At 59.3% G+C, this 21361-nt stretch overlaps 1 protein-coding gene across 6 annotated transcripts in view; it reads left to right on the top strand.

The window, feature by feature from the left end:
- SEC14L1 (SEC14 like lipid binding 1) overlaps positions 1 to 21361 on the top strand; it is a 60159-nt gene that overhangs the window by 15457 nt on the left and 23341 nt on the right. For 4 of the 6 annotated variants that reach the window (XM_051827997.2, XM_051827996.2, XM_070060242.1 and 1 more), the window contains exons 3-4: positions 19274 to 19423; positions 19544 to 19675. In XM_051827997.2, the coding sequence (XP_051683957.2) occupies positions 19274 to 19423; positions 19544 to 19675 (282 nt within the window). The remainder of the gene's footprint in view (positions 1 to 19273; positions 19424 to 19543; positions 19676 to 21361) is intronic. The other 2 variants (XM_070060245.1, XM_070060244.1) reach the window with 1 other exon arrangement.

The following is a 21361-nucleotide window of genomic DNA, read 5'->3' as shown; positions in this document are numbered from 1 at the left end:
CCAGTGCATAACTAAATACGTCATACACGCCAGCTCATTTTCCTGGTGGATTAAACCAGTTCCCGCTGTCAGCCTGCTGACTCCACAGGGCTTTTGTCCTGCCTCTTGAGGCCAGATGATGTCTCCCTGGCTCGTTGCGTGCTTTGATGTGGGCAGACGCGTGGCTTCTTCAGAAGCTGAAGCCGCAGTTCCCGGGGCACCACGTGCCTCCTGAAGTCCCGAGTCTGCCTGCCGCGCCAAGCCAGCTCGACTGGAGGAGGAATCCGCAAAGCCCGACTTGGTTGCCGGAGATACATGTGTACCGTTCGCTAGTTATCAGACCAGCATTTTTCTGGGTTGGAAATGGATTTGAAATTCTTGGCAGGTTTTGGATTCTGATGGATCCATTCAGCATCCAGTGACTGTCCTTTTTTAATGCAAAAGAAATGCTGTTTTTTCATTTGGAAGTCAGAGACAGACAGTGAGAGAGAGCTTCTGTCCACTGACCTCACTCCCCGGATGCCCGCAGCAGTCGGGGCTGGGCAGGCTGGAGAGCCGGGAGCCGGGAGCTCGTTCCGGGTCTCCCATGTGAGTGGTAGGGGCCCAGGGATTCTGGTCATCACTGCTGCCCTCGGGTGTGGGTCAGCGGGAAGCTGACTTCCTCCCAGGCACCCCGATACAGGATGCCGGCATCCCAAGCACCATTGTAATCACTTTAAATACCAAATTAAACACCTGAGAAACCGGAGTAGAAGAACCTTTCATAGCACTGCAGATGTTTTTGTTTGCCTAGGGCTTATGTTTTTATAGCATGTGGAACGTTTGATGTTCAAGGTTTATTGGTAGAGACAAGGTATCTTAAGAACGAAGACTGTGTTTTTGCTTGCCGGTGTCTTGTGATTCTCTCATGGGGTTTGGTTAATGTACCTGGACACAGTGACTGAACGTGACACACACGTCTCCATCGTCTGGATGTCCTCCAGTTACAGCCGAGCACTGGCGGACGCCGTGTGTCTGCTTTAATGCTTCTGTCACAGCTAAAAGCAAGAGGTGGAATTAACATCTACGTGATGTGTTTGAGCCAAATACAGCCCACGTCACTTCACGGCCGGATGGGGAACAGCAGAAATAAACACAGATATGAGTGCTGGACACAGGCAGTCAGCAGGGCTCCCGCGCAGGGGGCCTGCCAGGTCCCACGGCAGCCACGCCTGCCACGCAGTCCCACGGCAGCCACGCCTGCCAGGTCCCCCTTCTTGTTGGAGGGGAGTTTGTCATTTCCCTGTCATGCGTATGCTGCTACTTTGGATTTTGTAACTGGAGGAGGCTTTAAAAACAACAAACACACTAGTACATTTGTGCCTACTTAAGTAACGTGACGTGAGTAACTGGACAGCACCGGGGGTCTGAGGAAGCCCTCGTTGCCCACGTTTGAGGAGTGGTTCCGAGTCCAGCCAGCCAGGTTCTTCAGCTCCAGTGCTGTTTGAAACCCACCCAGCGGTTGGGAGGAGTGGGGGTGAGCACGCCTGCAGTGCTCTCCGAGCTCCCGCGGTGGCTTCCCGGGCCGGCAGCACCCTGCTCCATGTGTCGGCGGGGACGTGATGGAGGTCGGCGGTGGCCGGGCATCGGGGGATGTGATGGAGGTCGGCGGTGGCCGGGCATCGGGGGACGTGATGGAGGTCAGCGGTGGCCGGGCATCGGGGGGATGTGATGGAGGTTGGCTGTGGCTGGGCATCGGGGGGATGTGATCGAGGTCGGCGGTGGCCGGGCATCAGGGGACATGATCGAGGTTGGTGGTGGCCGGGCATCGGGGGACGTGATAGAGGTCAGCGGTGGCTGGGCATGGGGGGGATGTGATTGAGGTCGGTGGTGGCCAGGCATCAGGGGGACGTGATCGAGGTTGGTGGTGGCCGGGCATCAGGGGACGTGATCGAGGTTGGTGGTGGCCAGGCATCGGGGGATGTGATGGAGGTTGGTGGTGGCCGGGCATCGGGGGACGTGATGGAGGTCGGCGGTGGCCGGGCGGGCAGAGTGGAGAGCAGCGCTCCAGTGTCTCCTGCCTCTGGATGGAGATCAGTGCAGCGTGCGTCTTGGCTGCATTGTCACCAGATCCTATAAAGGCTTGAATCTGCATTTTTTTAAATTTATATATCATATCTCTGTGATTCTTTGTTCATTTTTTAAATATTTATTTATTTACTTGAAAGAGTTACAGAGAGGGGGCCGGCGCTGTGACATAGTGGGTAAAGCTGCTGCCGGCAGTGCCAGCATCCCATATGGGTGCTGGTTCGAGTCCCAGCTGCTCCACTTCCAATCCAGCTCTCTGCTGTGGCCTGGGAAAGCAGTGGACGATGGCCCACGTGCTTGGGCCCCTGCACCCATGTGGGAGACCTGGAAGAGGCTCTTGGCTTCAGATTGACACAGCTCTGGCCGTTGCAGCCATCTGGGGAGTGAACCAGCGATTGGAAAATCTTTCTTTCTCTCTGCTTGCCTCTCTATAACTCGGCCCTTCAAATAAATAAGTAAATCTTTAAAAAAAATTATGGAGAGGCAGAGAAAGAGAGAGAGAGATCTTCCATCTGCTGATTCACTCCTCGGATGGCTGCAACAGCCAGAGCTGAGCTGATCTGAAGCCAGGGGCCAGGAGCTTCCTCCAGGTCTCCCACGTGGGTGCAGGGGCCCAAGCACTTGGGCCATCTTCCACTGCCTTCCCAGGCCACAGCAGAGAGCTGGATCGGAAATGGATATGCTGGCACTGCAGATGGCAGCTTTACCTGCTCCACAGCGCTGGCCCTGGGACTTTTTTTTTTTTATTTATTTGAAACAGAGAAGGGCCGGCGCTGTGACTTAGGGGTAAAGCCACAGCCTGCGGGGCTGACATCCCACATGGGTGCCACTTTGAATCCTGGCTGCTCTACTTGCGATCCAGCTCTCTGCTGTGGCTTGGGAAAGCAGTGGACGATGGCCCAAGTGCTTGGGCCCCTGCACCCACGTGGGAGACCTGGATGAAGCTCCTGGCTCCTGACTTCAGATTGGCCCAGCTCTGGCTGTGTGGCCATCTGGGGAGTGAACCAGCGGATGGAAGACCTCTCTTTATTTCTGTCTGCCTTTCAGATAAGTAAACAAATAGATCTTTAAAACAAAAATAATTAGCAACAAACAGGTAGAGGGAGAGATAGGGATGGATCTTCATCCGCTGGTTCACTCCCTTAATGGCCACACAGCTAGGGCTGGGCCAGGCTGAAGCCAGGAGCCAGGAGCTCCATCTGTGTCTCCCAGGTGGGTGCAGGGGCCCAGGGACCTGCACCATCTTCCTCTGCTCTCCCAGGCCATTAGCAGAGAACTGAATTGCAAGTGGAGCAGCCAGGACTCGAACTGACGCCTCTATGGTGGTGGCTTAACCAGCCGTGCCGCAACACGAGTCCCGCGGGTGAGACTTCTGACGTGTCTGTGCTGGGCTGCTTCCAGGGCGTGCCAGGAGCTTCCCGTCTGTTCTTCAGCCCCTGTCACACACGTAGGCTTGGGTCTGCCCTCCTGCCCAGCGCTCGGTGAGTGTCCCGACGAGGGCCAGGACAGCGGTGCCTGTTGGCAGGTGTGTCGCGCTTCCGCAGCACTGCACCCTCCAGAGGTCCAGGGCAGCAGCCGGCGCCCGGGGCGCCTCTGTGCCAGCCTCTCCGCCAGCCTCTCCCTCTGCTTCTCCGTCCTTTCTTTGTCCCAGTGTATAAACCAGGAAGTGGGTTTAAGCTGCTGACCCAGCGTGGACTGACCGGAGGCCACGAGCCAGCAGGCCCCACACGCTGGAGCAGGACACCCAGCTCACCTCTGGGCTGCTGGCGGCTCTCCCGTTCTGAAAGGGGCCGTTCAGCCTTTGCTTCCGCCAGCCTCCGGCCCGCTGTGATCTGTCTGCTCTGATCCCGCCCCTGCTGGGCTGCAGAACCCCAGTGTCTTGCGGTCTCTGTTTCCTTCAGCCAGGGAGCTGTTTCTCCCACGGCACAGCTGGGATGCCAGCTGCTCTGCCTGCCTCCCTGGTTTGTGCCCTGCTCCGGGGTGACAGTGCTGGAGTCCGTGGCTGGCCAGTTCACCGCTGGCAGATGGGGGCGGCAGTGGTCGTCGTTGGGGGTGGGCAGTCTCTAGGAGCACGGAATTTAATGCAGCCAGCGTGAGCCGTGTGCTGGCACGGATCTCGGGTGTGCGTCGTCGTGCCGCATCGTCCAGGAGGCTCTTGTCCCGAGAGCAGGCCGGGAACCGCAGGCTAACGTGTCCACTCATTCAGGCCGCCGCGGGCTAGGCGAGTTCTCTGTCTTGCAAGTAGACTCGGTTCTTCCTTTGGAAAATGTGTGCCCTTAGCAGGAAGCCTGGGGCGGGCCGCTGTGACCGGAAGCCTTTTCAGAGAAGTCTGCCCAGCGCCGCCTCGTCTGTTTATTTGTGAACATTCTTGTCCCGGCTTGAGTCATGTGCTCTCCAGGGCCGCAGCGTGGCTCCCAGCGAGGCTCCCAGCGACAGCAGCGGTCAGCGGGCGAGCGGCTGAGCGAAGCGGCGGGCTTCCTGTGCTCTTGCCCCATCTGTACCTTCTTCTGGCTTTTCCTTGGCCTGAGGGGAGGAAGGAGGCCTGCCTGGTCCTTATTTGGTTGGTTAGTTATCAGCTTAAAGTAGCTGGCTTCCAGCGAAGCCTTGACATTGACGTCTGATGTTTTTAGGGTCATGTGAGAGAATTATTTGGTGCACACATGGGCTTTTTTGGGTACACTTTCTTTTTTTGAATTTTTGAACCTTGATCTTTTCTTCTTTGTTTATTTGAAAGGTGGAGTTACACAGAGAGAGGGAGAGACAGAGAGGTCCTCTGTCCCCACATGGCTGCAATGCCTGGGGCTGTGCCAGGCAGGAGCCAGGAGCTTCTTCCAGGTCTCCCATGGGGTGCAGGGGCCCAGGCACTTGGGCCGACATCCGCTGCTTTCCCAGACCATACAGAGAGCTGGATGGGAAGTGGAGCAGCTGGGACTGGAACTGGTGCCCACAGGGGATGCCCGCACCACAGCGCTGGCCCTTGGTGCGTTTCCAAAGTACTGCAGGAAAGAGAAAGGTCAAGTGGAAGATGTTCGTTTTTAGCTGTTTGCGTGAGAAAGGGTCCCTGCTCCTTCTGGGACCCGGCCTGTGGCACAGACAGCGTGTGTGCTTGGTGGCGGGCCCTCCCTGCCTCCCGAGTCGCGGTGTGTGGCTGTGCGTGGACTGGGCAGGCCCGGGACGGGCTCCCGAGTCGCGGTGTGTGGCTGTGCGTGGACTGGGCGGGCCCGGGACGGGCTCCTGGCCTCTCAGCAAAGCTGCGGGGTGGGACTCGAGCCGCAGTCAGCGTCCGGAGCCGCCTTTGTCTGTCACGGGCTCTGGGGGTGAAGCCGACTCTTCCCCGCCAGAAGCCCAGCTCTGAGACCCGGTGCCGCAGGGGCAGACGTGGTGCCGCATCCTGGGACCTCGGAGAAGGCTGGGTTGAACGCATCCATCCTGCACCTCTGCTCCGGCGCACACCCGAGGCCCTCATAAGGAGGTGCTGGTGTCGCCACCCAGGACGTGTCTGGGTCCGCGGAGAGGACGGGTGGTGGCGCGTCCTGTGCCCGCGTCCTCGTGCTGTGAGGCAGGGCTGCCTGTCGGATGCGCGGTGTGAGGTCTCAGCTGAGTAGATCCCTGCCTTCAGCCGAGGGGCCTCTTGACGCTTTTCAGGTTTTCCATAGACTTGACTGTGTTAGCGCAGTTTGGGATTGACAGAAAATTGAGCAAATCACGCAGTCGCCTCCAGCCCTGCCTTTCCCTCCGCGTTGCTGGCGTCTCGTGCGGTTCTATTGGTGCTCCCTGAACTGCCGTTGATGACCTGGTTTTTGGCCAAAACCCGCGGTTGAGCTCTGGCTCCTCCCACCTGCTGCGCGTCCGTCAGTCTTGAGTGCGTCTTGTTCCACAGCCGCCTTCCACGTCCTTGTAAATAATCCTGCCTCTTTAAGAACGACAGAAAGGATTTTTTCCTTCTGCTTCAGTGTGCTGTTTTTCAAATGGTTACAAACACTTTTTTTGAAGATTTATTTATTTGAAAAGCAGAGCCATGGGCTGAGGGGTTGGGGAGAGAGAGAGAGAGAGAAAGACAGAGAGAATGTTCCATCTGCTGCTTTACTTCCCAGATTCTGGCTGCAGGCTGGGCCAGGCTGAAGCCAGGAGCCGGGAACTCAGTCCTGGTGTCCCACGTGGTGCAGGGGCCCAGGCACTTGAGCCACCCTCCGCTGCCCTCCCAGGTACTCTAGCAGGGAGCTGGATCAGAAGGGGAGCAGCCGGGATGCCCTGGCGTTCCAGTGGCTGCATAACCGCTGTGCCACCTTGCTGGTTCTCGCAGGCGCTTTCTAGGTTGTGTAGCCTGGATAACCTACTGAATGGCCAGCCCCCAGGCCCGCGGTGGAGCTGTGACATAGGTCACTTCCGGGACAGTGCTGAAGGACAGAAGGCAGATAAGCAGTCAGCAGTGTGTCAAGTGATTGTCTTGGGACAGGACACCAACCTAAGGCACGGGGACTCCCGGCGCTGTCCGAGACACCGGTCAACCCTGAGCTGGTTCAGAAAGACAGCAGACAGCTGGGCACGGTGGACGTCATTTTTCTAATTCACACTCCGTGTAGATGCTGCAGTCGGGCCTGTGGATTGTACGTGGAGTGGTCTAAGTACAGTCGCCGTCCGCTGAGCGGTGCTAACGAGCTCCCTGGGGGCTGTCCCGGAGGCTCCGGAAGAGGAAGGTTTGGGGTGTTTGGAGGTCAGGCCCCAGGACCTTGCGGAAGCAGGGCTCCCCTGCGGCAAGGAGGGCGGACAGGTGCTCGCCGGCCCCCGGGGTCCCCGGCACGCGCGGCGAGGGCTGGCGCTGTCTTGCTTTGGCCGCGTCAGCAAGCCTGACTTCAGCAGATGCAGACGATTGCTTTTCTTTTGCGCATAATTCTGTAGCTCTCACGCTCGCGTTGTACTTCCGGTAATGCTTCAGAGCGACAGAATGAGGGAGAGGCAGAGGGGTCTTCCATCGCCCGTTCACTCCCCAAACGGCTGCAGCGGCCAGAGCTGGGCCAGGCTGAAGCCCGGAGCCAGGAACTCCATCCAGGCCTCCCACATGGGTGGCGGGGGCCCCTGTACTTGGGCCGTCTTCCAAAGCTTTCCCAGACGCATTAGCCGGAAGCTGGACCAGAAGCGGAGCAGCCTGGCGCTCCAACATGGGACTCAGGCAGCGGCTTAACCTGCGGCGCCACAACACTGGCCCCTGCGTTTTCTTACATGTACGTGCGTTTTTATTTTAATCGACACACAGTAATCGTGTCCATTCATGGAGTGCAGGGTAGCATTTTGATGTGTGAGAACCTGCGGTCCCATCAGCCATTGGCCGATCACCTCAGGCGTGGTTGCTCCTTGTCTTGGGTCAGGGACGGCTCTGACAGGCCCCGTGGCTGCCTGCCCGCAGAATAAGGCGTGGCCGGGAGTTGGCGTCCTGGGTGCGTGCGGGGCGGCGCGGAGCTGAGGTCCCGTCCTCGCCCTGTTCCTTTCCTCACTGGTTGGGGCTCGTGTCACCAGGGGGGTTTCTGGGACCCAAAGAAGTAGCACACTCTGCTGGCAGAAAACCTGAAAGCGACGGGAAGTGTGTTTCGTGCGGAGTCCTCTCGCGCGGCAGTCCCGGTGCGGGGCCCGTCCGTCCCACTGCCAGTCGGGGCTGCAGAGGCGTAGCGTGGATACCCCCAGCCTGAATTAATCACCCAGGGGGCCCGCGTGTGGCGCCTTGGGTTGAGACACCACCTGCGACCCCAGTGTCCCTTCTGAGCACCAGTTCCGGTCCCGGCTGCTCTGCCTCAGTCCAGCTCCCTGCTGCCGTGCCTGGAACAGCAGCGGATAAGTGACAGCCCAAGTCCCTGGGTGCCTGCCGCCCGCGGGGAGACCTGGATGGAGCTCCTGGCTCCTGACTTCAGCCTGGCCCAGCTCTGGTTGTTGCAGCCGTGGGGAACTGAAACAGCAGATGGAGGATTGGTCTCTCCCTCCCCCTTTATCTTGTAACTCTGCCTTTCAAATTAAATATATATATATATATCATATTATTTTAAGACTTATTTGTAGGCAGACAGAGAGGGAGGTCTTCTGGTTCACTTCTCTAATGCCCACAGCAGCCAGGGCGGGCCAGGCCAAGCCAGGAGCTGGGGTCCAGTCTTGTTCCCCGTGAGGGTAGCAGGGACCCAGCCACTGCCCCATTCTTCCTTCCTCGCAAGGCGTGGGTTAGCAGAAAGCTGGAGTGAGAAGTGGAGCCGGGTACTGAAGCCAGGCACTTCCCCGGCGACGTCTTAACCGCTGTGCTAAACACCCGGCCAGGCCTGAATTACTTTAAGAAGGCAGACGACGACCCTGCGATGCCTTGTGTTCCTGGTGTTGTCTTGGACACCACCTACAACACGGGCAGGTTGTAGCGCTTCCTACATGGGATGTCTTAATTCTGTGACCCTGGGGCCGGCGCTGTGGCTCACTTGGTTAATCCTCTGCCTGCGGCGCTGGCATCCCATATGGGCGCCGGGTTCTAGTCCCGGTTGCTCCTCTTCCAGGCCAGCTCTCTGCTGTGGCCCAGGAAGGCAGTGGAGGATAGCCCAGGTCCTTGGGCCCTGCGCCCACATGGGAGACCAGGAGGAAGCACCTGGCTCCTGGCTTCGGATTGGCGCAGCACCAGCCGTGGCGGCCATTTGGGGGGGTGAACCAACGGAAGGAAGACCTTTCTCTCTGTATCTCTCACTGTCTAACTCTGCCTGTCCCCCCCAAAAAAAAAAAAAAATCTGTGACCCTGTAGAGTCATGTTCCCTGTGCCTGCGGAGAGTTGGGGGTGGGGGGGTGTTCCAGGGAAGGTGGTGGAGGCCCGTGCAGGTCAAGTGCGGGAGTCGTTAGCTTGGTGCACGCCCCACAGGTACCGCTCCCTACTTGATGGGCCGTTTCCTAAGAGAAAATATAGGGTTTTAGAAGAAAATCTAGGCCGGCACCGCGGCTCACTAGGCTAATCCTCCACCTTGAGGCACCGGCACACCGGGTTCTAGTCCTGGTCGGGGTGCTGGAGTCTGTCCCGGTTGCCCCTCTTCCAGGCCAGCTCTCTGCTGTGGCCCGGGAGTGCAGTGGAGGATGGCCCAAGTACTTGGGCCCTGCCCCCCATGGGAGACCAGGATAAGTACCTGGCTCCTGCCATCGGATCAGCGCGGTGCGCCGGCCGCAGCGCGCCGGCTGCAGCGGCGGCCATTGGAGGGTGAACCAACGGCAAAGGAAGACCTTTCTCTCTGTCTCTCTCTCTCACTATCCACTCTGCCTGTCAAAAAAAAAAAAAAAAGAAAGAAAGAAATCTAAACTTCTCTTATCCTTTCACAAAAATAGGTCATGTGAAACTCTTGGAACAAAGAAAGGAACCATGATTTTTGCTAGAGAATTCATTTCCAGTGTCTGCCCTTCTCTGCATCGCACGGTCCTCGTGTGGAGCAGGACTGGCTCACATCACGTTGGTGAGCTGAGAGGTGCGTGGGCGAGAGGATGGCGGGCGTGTGGCCGCGGCCCCGCCTGCTCCCTGGTGCTCCGTGTCCTGCCGCGGTGCAGGTCGCGGGAGAGGCCCGGCCCTCTTTCCCGGGCACTTCGGCAGCTGTGGCGGTGCCTGGCCTTTGTTTGCACTGTGGCACGTTGGTTGAATGCACGGCTTGTCCAGGTGAAACATTGCTGGAAGAAGTGCGTTTCGGGTCACGGGATTCGCGGTTTTCTGAGGTGAAGGTTGCAGTTGAACCGCGTCGTGTTCGACCTCGGGGAGGGGGCTCGGGGGAGCGGGTTCCCACAGAGTCCGTGTGTGCAGTCCGTGTGTTTCTGTTTCTGTCTCCGGTCTGCTTGGTGATGCGTGTTTGTCTCCCTGAAGACCGGTGCTGAGGAGGGGACCTCGGCCGGGAGCGGCGCTCACCTGTGGCCGTGCGGGCCGTGTGCCAGCCTGGTTGAAGTGGCCACTCCGATGGGGCGCTCAGTAGGATTTGAGTGAGTGCTGGGGGCCGCAGCGGGCCGGGCCATCCCGTTTCTTTGAAAGGGCGCGTGTGTGTGGGTGTGAGCAGTGTGCGTTCCCCTGCGCAGCGGTGGGAGAGGGAGCCCGCCCAGGCCTCCCAGCAGCAGAGCGCGCTCGAAGCCACGCACGGAGCCACGCACGAAGCCACGCACGAAGCCACGCACGGACCGAGCTCCTGGTCTGAGCTCCGGTCCAGCTTCCGGGAGAGCTGGCGTCCTGGCGCCCTCCCTCGAGTTCGGCTGTGCTTTGCTCTCTTTGGCTTTTCTGGGTTTTTTGTTGCTTTGGTTTTGTTTTTCTTTCTTACGATTCCCTTTCTTCTTTTAAGAAGTTTTTCTCGGAATTCCTGTGGCAGGTGTTCCTGCGTGTTGCAGGCAGGCATTAGGTTTGTGAGCTGGCAGCCCAGCCCTTCCCTCGCTCCTGTGCGACCTCACGCTGTGCCCGGCCGTTGAGGTTGGTCAGCGCTCCCTTTGGGAGTGGGATAAAGGCCTGGGTCACGGCGGGCGGCCCTTGTCTGGCCTGTTTCCCTTTTGCCCTGGGTCCCTTGCTGCCCCGTGCCCTCGGGCCACCCACTCCACGCTTCCTGGCCGTGGCTGGCTCCTGGTGCTCGGTGTGAATCCAGACTTCCCTCCCTTGGACAGGGCCCTCACTCTCCTGTGCACTTCTCACTGAATAAAAGCCTAAAAACTCATCACGCTGCCTCGTTCATTTGTGTCAGTATTCAGAATTCTCTGGATATTGGGCAAGAACCACACGGGCTTAGTAATATTGGGGATTTATTAATAGGAACACGGTGATATAAATGGCACCCAGCAGGTGCTGCCCTCCAGGGCCCTCTGCAGGGGCCGCCTCCCTGAAGCCCCCGGCCTTCCAGGCCCACGTGGTTTCTGTCCCAGGGGGTCCTCGCGGGGGCTTCTCTGCTGTTGGTCACCTCCTCCTGCCCTTCCTTTCTCTGTGTAGTTAGAGACTACGTCTGTGTCCCTAACTGAGCCGAGTTCCTGGGTCTCCCACTTCTGCGTTCTCTGGATTCCTTGGTGTGGGGCCTGCACGTGGGAGGTGCCTCCCTGCCCCTATATATTATGTATGGGGATGAGGTGTGTATAGTGTATAGTGTATGTTTTAAGATTTATTTATCAAAAGGCACTGTCACACACACACACACTCACACACACACACACACACACACAGAGAGAGAGAGCTTCATTTGCTAGCTCACTCCCCAGCGGCTACGTTAGCTGGGCTGGGCCAGGCTGAAGCCAGGAACTCCGACTGAATCTCCCGTGTGGTCGGCAGGGTGCGGGTACTTGGGCCACCCTCCGCCGCTCTCCCAGGCGCAGGAGCAGGGCCTGGATCAGGGGCAGAGCCGCCGGGACTCAGCGTTCTGATGCTGGTGCCGGAGTTGCAGGCTGACCTGCCGAGCACAGTGCTGGCCCCCTTATCTGCTGCTCAGTGATAGTGAATTGGAGAACTGAACTCTGAGGGACTTTGGTCAGGTTGACGCCGAGTGTTTGTTTCTTCGTCACCGGCAGCACACAAGACTTAAATCTCTTAGTTCCTTCGTTTGCAGAATCAAGTCCGATCTGTACATGCCTGGGGGTTGCGTCTGGGAGCAGCCGGCGTGGTCTGCGGGCTCGGAGGCCGTGCGCAGGCGCAGTGTGAAGCGGCTCCTGCAAGGACCGTTTCTGGGCAGTGGACGGGGCCCCGCGCGCTGCTCCTGCAGCCGACGCCTGTGCCAAAGTCCCCTTCTGGGCGCAGCGCTGGCCGTAGCATACTGCAGTCGCATGCCAGGGGTTAGGAACGGGAAGTGCTGCGGCTCAGAATCCCTTCCGAAGGGGAGCCGTGGGAGCAGGAAGGCTTGAGAGAGGAGCCGTGGGGTAGGAGGCTGGAGCGGGCGGCTCTCTTCAGCACGTGGATGGGGCCCTGGTGTAGTTCCCATTGTTGGAACAATTGCTGTGTCAAACAAAGGAGAGAGCAAAGGGTACAGTTGTTCTTTCTCTTCAAGAGTGATTTTTCTCCTTTAAAAAGGAGATGTCCAAGACTGTCTCTCTCTCTCTAAGAAATGACTTCTGGAGAGTTGGCTTTGTTCAGCCCGTCTTGGTTCCTGTGTTTGGCGAGTGTTGGCCAGGATTGGGATGTGGGGGAGGTACACGCCCGGGGCGTGCAGACCTGACAGGGCTTTGGGCCAGAGCCGAGCTCTGCGGCAGGGGCCAGAGCCGCAGGCCTGTCTCAAAACCCGGCCGCTGGCTCCTGGTGCACACTGGGTGCTCTTGGGTGCCCCCTGCAGGCGCCTGGGGAGCCTGGCCCGCCCCCACCTTGGGCCAGCACTTGGGCTCGACCTATACTTTGTATAAAGTTTGCTTTATCAAACGTGGCAGTGAAATGCAAAAGACTGTAAAAGCTGTGGCTTAGTTTCTTACTTGTACCAACCACGGTAGGCTCTGGCTTGGTGCAGTGGAAGCACTTCTTATTTTACATGTGGACTTTTGCCCCACTAAAGCTGCCATTTTCTCTATGTTTTTACCCAATTTTGTGTTTGGAGAAATTCCATTTTAAAAAAATGTAGGTGGAGGCCGGCACCACGGCTCACTAGGCTAATCCTCTACCTAGCGGCGCCGGCACACCGGGTTCTAGTCCCGGTTGGGGCGCCGGATTCTGTCCCGGTTGCTCCTCTTTCAGGCCAGCTCTCTGCTGTGGCCCGGGAGTGCAGTGGAGGATGGCCCAAGTGCTTGGGCCCTGCACCCCATGGGAGACCGGGAGAAGCACCTGGCTCCCGCCTTCGGATCAGCACAGCGCACCGGCTGTAGCGGCCATTTGGAGGGTGAACCAATGGAAGGAAGACCTTTCTCTCTGTCTCTCTCACTGTCTAACTCTGCCTGTCCAAAAAAAAAAAAAAAAAAAAAAAAAAAAAAGTAGGTGGGGGCTTGCACTGTGGCATGGTGGGTTCAAGCCATGGCCTGCTGCTCCGGCATCCCATAGGGGCACCAGTTCAATGCTCCACTTCTGATCCAGCTCTCTGCTGTGGCCTGGGAAAGCAGTGGAAGATGCCCAAGTTCTTGGGCCCCTGCACCCACGTGGGAGACCCAGAAGAAGCTCCTGGCTCCTGGCTTCGATTCGGCTCAGCTCCAGCTATTGCAGCCATTTGGGGGAGTGAACCAGTGGATGGAAGACTTCTCTCTCTGTCTCTACCTCTCTGTAACTGTCACTCAAATAAGTAAAGTAAATCTTTAGAAGGAAAACCGTAGGTAAAAGAGGACAGCCAGCACCTGTGTACGTTCACCTGTATCAGCAACACACTTTGTCTCTCTGATGCACACACATGGGCATGTGCACACTTTGTCTTTTTTTTTTTTTTTTTGACAGGCAGATTTAGACAGTGAGAGAGAGAGACAGAGAGAAAGGTCTTCCTTTTTGCCGTTGATTCACCCTCCAATGGCCACCGCGGCTGGCGCGCTGCGGCCGGCGCACGGCGCTGATCTGATGGCAGGAGCCAGGTGCTTCTCCCGGTCTCCCATGGGGTGCAGGGCCCAAGCACTTGGGCCATCCTCCACTGCACTCCCGGGCCACAGCAGAGAGCTGGCCTGGAAGAGGGGCAACCGGGACTAGAACCGGTGTGCCGGCGCCACAAGGTGGAAGATTAGCCTATTGAGCCGCGGCGCCGGCCGCACACTTTGTCTTTGATACACATGGGCATGTGCACACTTTGTCTCACAAACAGGCACACTTTGTCTCTGACACACGTGGACACATGCACACTTTGTCTCTGACACACGTGGACACATGCACACTTTCTGTTGTTTTCTGAGTTGTATGAATCAGGACTCTGCCCTGGAGCGCTGGAGCACACGCCTAGGAATGGCCGCCCTCCTGACTCGGTGCTCACACCTGGGGGCCCAGCCGGCCAAGGTAGGGCGTGGCCCTGCTCCCCCACACGTCCTGCACGCGTCCTCGCAGCTGTGTGCAGCTGGTCACCCCAGAGCAAGGCTGGAGCTGCCGTGTGTCCAGTGTGCCCTTCTGTCTCGAGGTGCTCTTCTGTGCAGGTGCCTGATTGGTGGGCTCATCTCAAGCTGTTCAAAGCCCAGGCCTTGTTTGTAGACTGTTCTCAGTTGGGTTTCACTGTGATCTCACGGTGAGCCACGGAAGATGCCGGTGGCAGGGTAGGGTGCCCACTCCGTGGCCTCGCTCCCGGTGGTCTGGCTGCCCTGTCTCTGGCCCTGCATGCACTCACTGGTGACCTTCTGTGGCCTGGCTCTGCTGACCTGTTGAATAGTCTCCACCCATGACCCCAGCTGAATCGGTCATTGCACACGGCGAGTTGCAAAGCAGTGACTTCCTGAGCCTGTCATTCCTTCGGTATTTATTGAATGACTTTTTTTTTTTAATAAGATTTATTTATTTATTTGAGTTACTTAGACAAGAAGAGGCAGATAGGGGGCGTCTTCCATCCACGGTTCACTCCCCAGTTGGCCGCAACGGCCAGAGCTGTGCCGATCCGAAGCCAGGACCCAGGAGCCTCCGCCGGGTCTCCTACAAGGGTGCAGGGGCCCAAGCACTTGGGCCATCTTTCACTGCTCTCCCAGGCCATAGCAGAGAGCCGGATCAGAAGAGGAGCAGTCGGGACTTGAACCAGCACCCACATGGGGTGCCGGCACTGCAGGCGGCGGCTTTATCTACTATGTTACAGCGCCGGCCCCAAATGACTCTTTTTTAAAGTAAATTTTCTTCCTCTGCTCATTTTTCTTGTATCACTGTGCAGCTTTTCATTCTTTGCCATCTTTATTCTTCTGCTGTTCAGATTACCCCAGAACTGCTGGTGGAGCCCCTGAGGGGGTTCCTGTGTCCTGTGGGCGTGGCCCCGTCTCCAGTGGAGCCCCTGAGGGGGTTCCTGTGTCCTGTGGGCATGGTCCTGTCTCCAGTGGAGCCCCTGAGGGGGTTCCTGTGTCCTGTGGGCATGGCTCCGTCTCCAGTGGAGCTCTGCAGGGTGGTTCCTGGGTCCTGTGGGCGTGGCCCCATCTCCAGTGGAGCCCCTGAGGGGGTTCCTGTGTCCTGTGGGCGTGGCCCCATCTCCAGTGGAGCCCTGAGGGGGTTCCTGTGTCCTGAGGGCGTGGCCCCATCTCCAGTGGAGCCCCTGAGGGGGTTCCTGTGTCCTGTGGGCGTGGCCCCGTCTCCAGTGGAGCCCCTGAGGGGGTTCCTGGGTCCCGTGGACGTGACCCCGTCTCCAGTGGAGCCCTGCAGGGTGGTTCCTGGGTCCTGTGGGCGTGGCCCGGTCTCCAGTGGGGCCCTGCAGGGTGGTTCCTGGGTCCTGTGGGCGTGGCTCCGTCTCCAGTGGAGCTCTGCAGGGTGGTTCCTGGGTCCTGTGGGCGTGGCCCCGTCTCCAGTGGAGCCCCTGAGGGGGTTCCTGGGTCCTGTGGGCGTGGCCCCGTCTCCAGTGGAGCCCCTGAGGGGGTTCCTGGATCCTGTGGGCGTGGCCCCGTCTCCAGTGGAGCTCTGCAGGCTGGTTCCTGGGCCCTGTGGGTGTGGCCCCGTCTCCAGTGGAGCCCTGCAGGCTGGTTGCTGGGTCCTGTGGGCGTGGCCCTGTCTCCAGTGGAGCCCCTGAGGGGGTTCCTGGGTCCTGTGGGCGTGGCCCCGTCTCCAGTGGAGCCCTGTGCTGGTTGCTGGGCCCTGTGGGCGTGGTCCCATCGCCGCTGAGCACGCTCTGTGGTGAGGATGTCGCAGGCTCACCTGGACCCTGCCTGGCTTTGGCCATTTCTCCGGGGAAGCTCTGGGTCCTTTCAGCAGGGAGTGAACCACAATCCGGGTGCCAGACTTGCTTTCTGCAGACCCCAGCCCTGCTGTCCTCTTCCTGCAGTTGACTTTCCCATGATCCTCCAGGAGCCTGGAGTGCTACCCAGTCTGCAGAATCCACTGACCTCAGCAAGCCAGGGGTAGCCCATCTCCTGAGCTTTTATTTCATAATTTTAACATGCTCATTGAACAGTGACTCCTTTAGGCTCTTGGGTCTGATTCTTGTGGGGATAAAGAGAAGTGGGAGCTGCTCTCTGTCCCGTAGCCGAGTGGCACGTGTGGTGGCAGAGTGACAGGAGCTGGGAGAGAGCGTGGAGGATGTGCCCCGGCTTTGGAGACGAGGCCCGGTGCCTGGGCAGCCACTCCTGGCTCGGGCACCGCCAGTGCCCGAGTGTGAACGTCTGCCCCTGGGAGTGCACGTGGACGGGCGATGTCGTGGGGCGTGGCAGGTTTTTAGTGTGGCTTGGACGCCAGGCAGGGCTGTGTGGTGAGTGTGGCTCTGCCACTCTGCTGTGACGCTGTGGGCACTTGGAGAGCGGTCCCCTTCGGGTGTTCGAGTAGGGGGTCTGGCTTCGGTCCTCTCTTGTCGGCTCAGCCCGTGGTCCACCAGGGTGTACTCCTTGGTTCTTGTGTTTCTGATGTAGTGCAGCTTACAGGTCGTTTGGCCTTCAGTGTCAGTATGGAATGAGTGGTAGCGGTTTTTGCCTTTTTTTTTTCTGGAATTGTTCATGGGTTCAGTGCTTCTTTCAAAAAAGATTTATTTATTTGAAAGGCTGAGTGACAGAGCGAGAAATAGCTTCATCTGCTGCTTCACTCCCCTAAGGGCCGCACAGCCAGGCCTGGGCCAGGCCGAAGCCAGGAGCAAGAACTCCTCCTGGGTCTCCGGTGGGTGCCGGGAACCTAGTTACGTGGGCCATGATTTGCTGCCTCCCAGGTGCGCGGCAGGGAGCTGGATGAGACAAGCAGAGTAGCCCGGACTGGGGCTGAGCACTCCAGGGTGGCACGCGGGTGTCCCAAGGGGGCGACTCGGCTGCTGCCCCCCGCACCCGCCCCAGTGTGCCTCGAGTGAGCTTAGCTGTGGTGTGACCTGAGCAGGGTCGGGAAGCTTCGCGGTGCTGTTGGTGGTGACGGGCGTGGACCGGTGAGCCTAGCAGTCACGCGGTTCAGAACAGGCCCTGGGGAGGGCGGCTGGTTATGTGTAGGGAGTGTTTTCATCTCCCGAGTAACAGCGTCTAAAAGGCAGACGTAACGGGTCCCCCAGGTGGGGCTTGCCCCTTCCAGACTGTCCGCACACGGTGCTCCCTGCACGTCCACTCCCTGAGAGGAGGCTGGCAGGGCCGTCGGCCCGCAGTGCCCAGCGCGCAGAAGGACGTGCTGGGAGAGTCGCAGGCCTCCCTCCCACGATGTCCCTCCCTTCCGCCCTGCCGGCTTCTCTGTCCTGGAGTTGCTGTCCGCTCGTCGGCACACGCGTCAGTGACGCCCGCCGTCCCACACGTGTCAGTGGCGCCCGCTGTCCCACACGCGTCAGTGACACCCTCTGTCCCACACGCGTCAGTGACGCCCGCCGTCCCACACGCATCAGTGGCGCCCGCCGTCCCACACGCGTCAGTGGTGCCCGCCGTCCCACACGCGTCAGTGGTGCCCATTGTCCCACACGCGTCAGTGGCGCCCGCCGTCCCACACGCGTCAGTGGCGCCCGCCGTCCCACACGTGTCAGTGGCGCCCGCCGTCCCACACGCGTCAGTGGTGCCCATTGTCCCACACATGTCAGTGGCGCCCGCCATCCTACACGCGTCTGACGCCCGCTGTCCCACCTGTTTCTCCTTGTATGAGTCGTAATTTTGGTCTCACCTCTGAGAGCTCGCCCTAGGCCTAGCTCCTGAAATCTTTTATTTTTCCTATTCTAATTTTTTATGTAAATGTGTGCTTCATCTTGATTTAGATCAATTCATTTTTTTTAAAGATGTATTTCTAGCTGGCGCCACGGCTCACTAGGCTAATCCTCCGCCTTGCGGCGCCGGCACACCGGGTTCTAGTCCCGGTCGGGGTGCCGGATTCTGTCCCGGTTGCCCCTCTTCCAGGCCAGCTCTCTGCTGTGGCCCGGGAGTGCAGTGGAGGATGGCCCAGGTGCTTGGGCCCTGCACCCCATGGAGACCAGGAGAAGCACCTGGCTCCTGCCATCGGATCAGCGCAGCGCGCCGGCCGCAGTGACCATTGGAGGGTGAACCAACGGCAAAGGAAGACCTGTCTCTCTCTCTCTCTCACTGTCCACTCTGCCTGTAAAAAAAAAAAAAAAAAAGATGTATTTCTTTATTTGAAAGGCAGAGTTACACAGAGGCACAGAAAGAAAGAGCAAGAGAGAGAGAGAAGTCTTCCATCTGCTGGTTCACTCCCCAGATGGCTGCAACGGCTGGAGCTGTGTTGATCCCAGCTGCTCCACTTCCAGCTCTCTGCTGTGGCCTGGGAAGGCAGCAGGGGATGGCCCAAGTCCCTGGGCCCCTGCACCTGTGTAGGGGACCTGGAGGAAGCTCCAGGCTCCTTGCTTCGGATTGGCCCAACTCCAGCCGTGCGGCCCTTTGGAGAGTAAGCCAGTGGATGGAAGATCAATCTCTCTCTCTCTGGCTCTGTAACTCTTTCAAATAAATAAATAAATTTTAAAACAAACCGGTTGAACCTATTTGTTTGGGTGTACTCCTTGGTTCTGTCCCTTGACTGTGTCTGTCCAGTGCCGTGCAGTCTTGATTGCGGTAGCTGGACAGAAAGCCCTAATGCCAGGCTGAACGAGTCCCCCCAGCTTGTTCCTTCTCAGAATCGTTTGGCTATTCTAGTCCCTTTGCCTTTCCATATGCATTTTAAAGTAATCTTATCCAGAGCTACAAAAAAAAAAAAAAAAAGGCCAAGCATTTGCTGAAGCTTTGGTTGAGATTCTGTTAAACTTGTATATCCATGGGGAAGAACTGACATCTTTCCTGGGTTGAGTCTCCGAGTCTGTGAACATCAAATCCCTCGTTCTTTTCTTTTTAAATTTTGTTTGTTTGAGAGACATACAGACGAGCAGAGAGAGCCATCATCCTCCGGTTCACTCCCCAAATACCTGTAACAGCTAGGGCTGGGCCAGTCTGTAGCCGGGAGCTGTGACTTAGTCCAGGTCTCCACTGTGAGTGACAGGGACCCAGCTGCTCTGAGCCGTCACCTGCTGCCTCCCAGGGTCGGCGGTAGAGGTGGCCGGAACTGGGCATCAGGGCAGGTGCAGGACACAGGGTGCGGCGTCTTGACTCCTCGGCCAGGCGCCGGCCCCAGCCCTCTGCTTTCTCGTGGGAGCTGCAGCCATGGAGACGGCGGGCGGTGCGTGTCGCCCTGTGTTTAGGACACTGTTTCAGGGAGGACGTCACCCACAGGCTGTCGGGCTGAGTCTTGGCTCACCCTCTCCCGTTTGTTTTGCGTTTCTACCCACAGGCCTATGAGAGGAGGTTCCCTACCTGTCCCTTGATCCCAATGTTCGTGGACAGCGACACTGTGAATGAATTTAAGAGCGAAGACGGAGCCATTCATGTCATTGAGAGACGCTGCAAGCTGGACATCGACGCCCCCAGGCTGTTGAAGAAGGTACTGCGGGGTGTGCGGGAGGTGGCGCCCGCCCGCCCGAGGACCGCGCGCGCTGCTGCTGCCGGCTCATGTGCCGACTGGTGTCCTTAATAAACCTCATTCTCTGTTTCTGTTTTGAAGATTGCAGGAGTTGATTATGTTTATTTTGTCCAGAAAAACTCACTGAACGCTCGGGAACGCACTTTGCACATTGAGGCCCACAACGAAACGTTCTCGAATCGCGTCATCATTAACGAACACTGCTGCTACACCGTGAGTCCCCGGGGCCGCCTGCAGGGCGGCGCGCGGGCCTTCTGCCTGGCTCTGGCCCGTGGCACTGCAGAGTGGGTGACGTGGGGGCTGTTTCTAAACACCCTCGCCGTGCCACTGCTTTCCTGTCCCCCCGTGGCATTTCAGAAGGACCGAGCGCCGAGTGCGTCTCTCTCGTCTTCCCACTTCACTGTTTGCACACTGTTTCCCAGAACAGCTCTTGGCTGATCCTTCACATAACCTCCCCCAGCTCGCCTTTACCCTCCCATGGCGCCTCCTCCACGCCGAGCCCAGCAAGACTGGTCCCTAGTGAGCCTTTACCCTCCCACGACGCCTCCTCCACGCCGAGCCCGGCAAGACTGGTCCCTAGTAAGGGTCACCCTCCCACGATGCCTCCACCATGCCGGGGCCCGAGTGGTCCCTAGTGAGGGTCACCCTCCCACGATGCCTCCTCCACGCCAGGGCCCGAGGCCCGAGTGGTCCCTGGTGAGGTTCACCCTCCCACGATGCCTCCACCATGCCGGGGCCCGAGTGGTCCCTAGTGAGGGTCACCCTCCCACGATGCCTCCTCCACGCCGAGCCCAGCAAGACTGGTCCCTAGTGAGCCTTTACCCTCCCACGACGCCTCCTCCACGCCAGGGCCCGAGTGGTCCCTAGTGAGGGTCACCCTCCCACGACGCCTCCTCCACGCCGAGCCCAGCAAGACTGGTCCTTAGTGAGGGTCACCCTCCCACGACGCCTTCTCCACACCGGGGCCCGAGTGGTCCCTAGTGAGCCTTTACCCTCCCACGACACCTCCTCCACGCCGGGGCCCGAGTGGTCCCTAGTGAGGGTCACCCTCCCACGATGCCTCCTCCATGCTGGGGCCCGAGTGGTCCCTAGTGAGGTTCACCCTCCCACGACGCCTCTTCCACGCCGGGGCCCGAGTGGTCCCTGGTGAGGGTCACCCTCCCACGACGCCTCCTCCACGCCGAGGCCCAAGTGGTCCCTAGTGAGGTTCACCCTCCCACGACGCCTCCTCCACGCCGGGGCCCGAGTGGCCCCTGGTGAGGTTCACCCTCCCACGACGCCTCCTCCACGCCGGGGCCCGAGTGGTCCCTGGTGAGGTTCACCCTCCCACGACGCCTCCTCCACGCCGGGGCCCGAGTGGTCCCTGGTGAGGGTCACCCTCCCACGACGCCTCCTCCACGCCGGGGCCCGAGTGGTCCCTGGTGAGGTTCACCCTCCCACGACGCCTCCTCCACGCCGGGGCCCGAGTGGTCCCTGGTGAGGTTCACCCTCCCACGACGCCTCCTCCACGCCGGGGCCCGAGTGGTCCCTGGTGAGGTTCACCCTCCCATGACGCCTCCTCCACGCCGGGGCCCGAGTGGTCCCTGGTGAGGTTCACCCTCCCACGACGCCTCCTCCACGCCGGGGCCCGAGTGGCCCCTGGTGGGGTTCACCCTCCCACGACGCCTCCTCCACGCTGGGGCCCGAGTGGTCCCTGGTGAGATTCACCCTCCCACGACGCCTCCTCCACGCCGGGGCCCGAGTGGTCCCTGGTGAGGTTCACCCTCCCATGACGCCTCCTCCACGCCGGGGCCCGAGTGGTCCCTGGTGAGGTTCACCCTCCCACGATGCCTCCTCCACGCCGGGGCCCGAGTGGTCCCTGGTGAGGTTCACCCTCTCACGACGCCTCCTCCACGCCGG

The sequence above is a fragment of the Oryctolagus cuniculus genome, chromosome 17 (assembly GCF_964237555.1).
Source record: "Oryctolagus cuniculus chromosome 17, mOryCun1.1, whole genome shotgun sequence".
Taxonomy (NCBI): Eukaryota; Metazoa; Chordata; class Mammalia; order Lagomorpha; family Leporidae; genus Oryctolagus; species Oryctolagus cuniculus.
The sequence above is the reverse complement of the archived record's forward strand: the minus strand, read 5'-3'. Positions and strand labels throughout refer to the sequence as shown.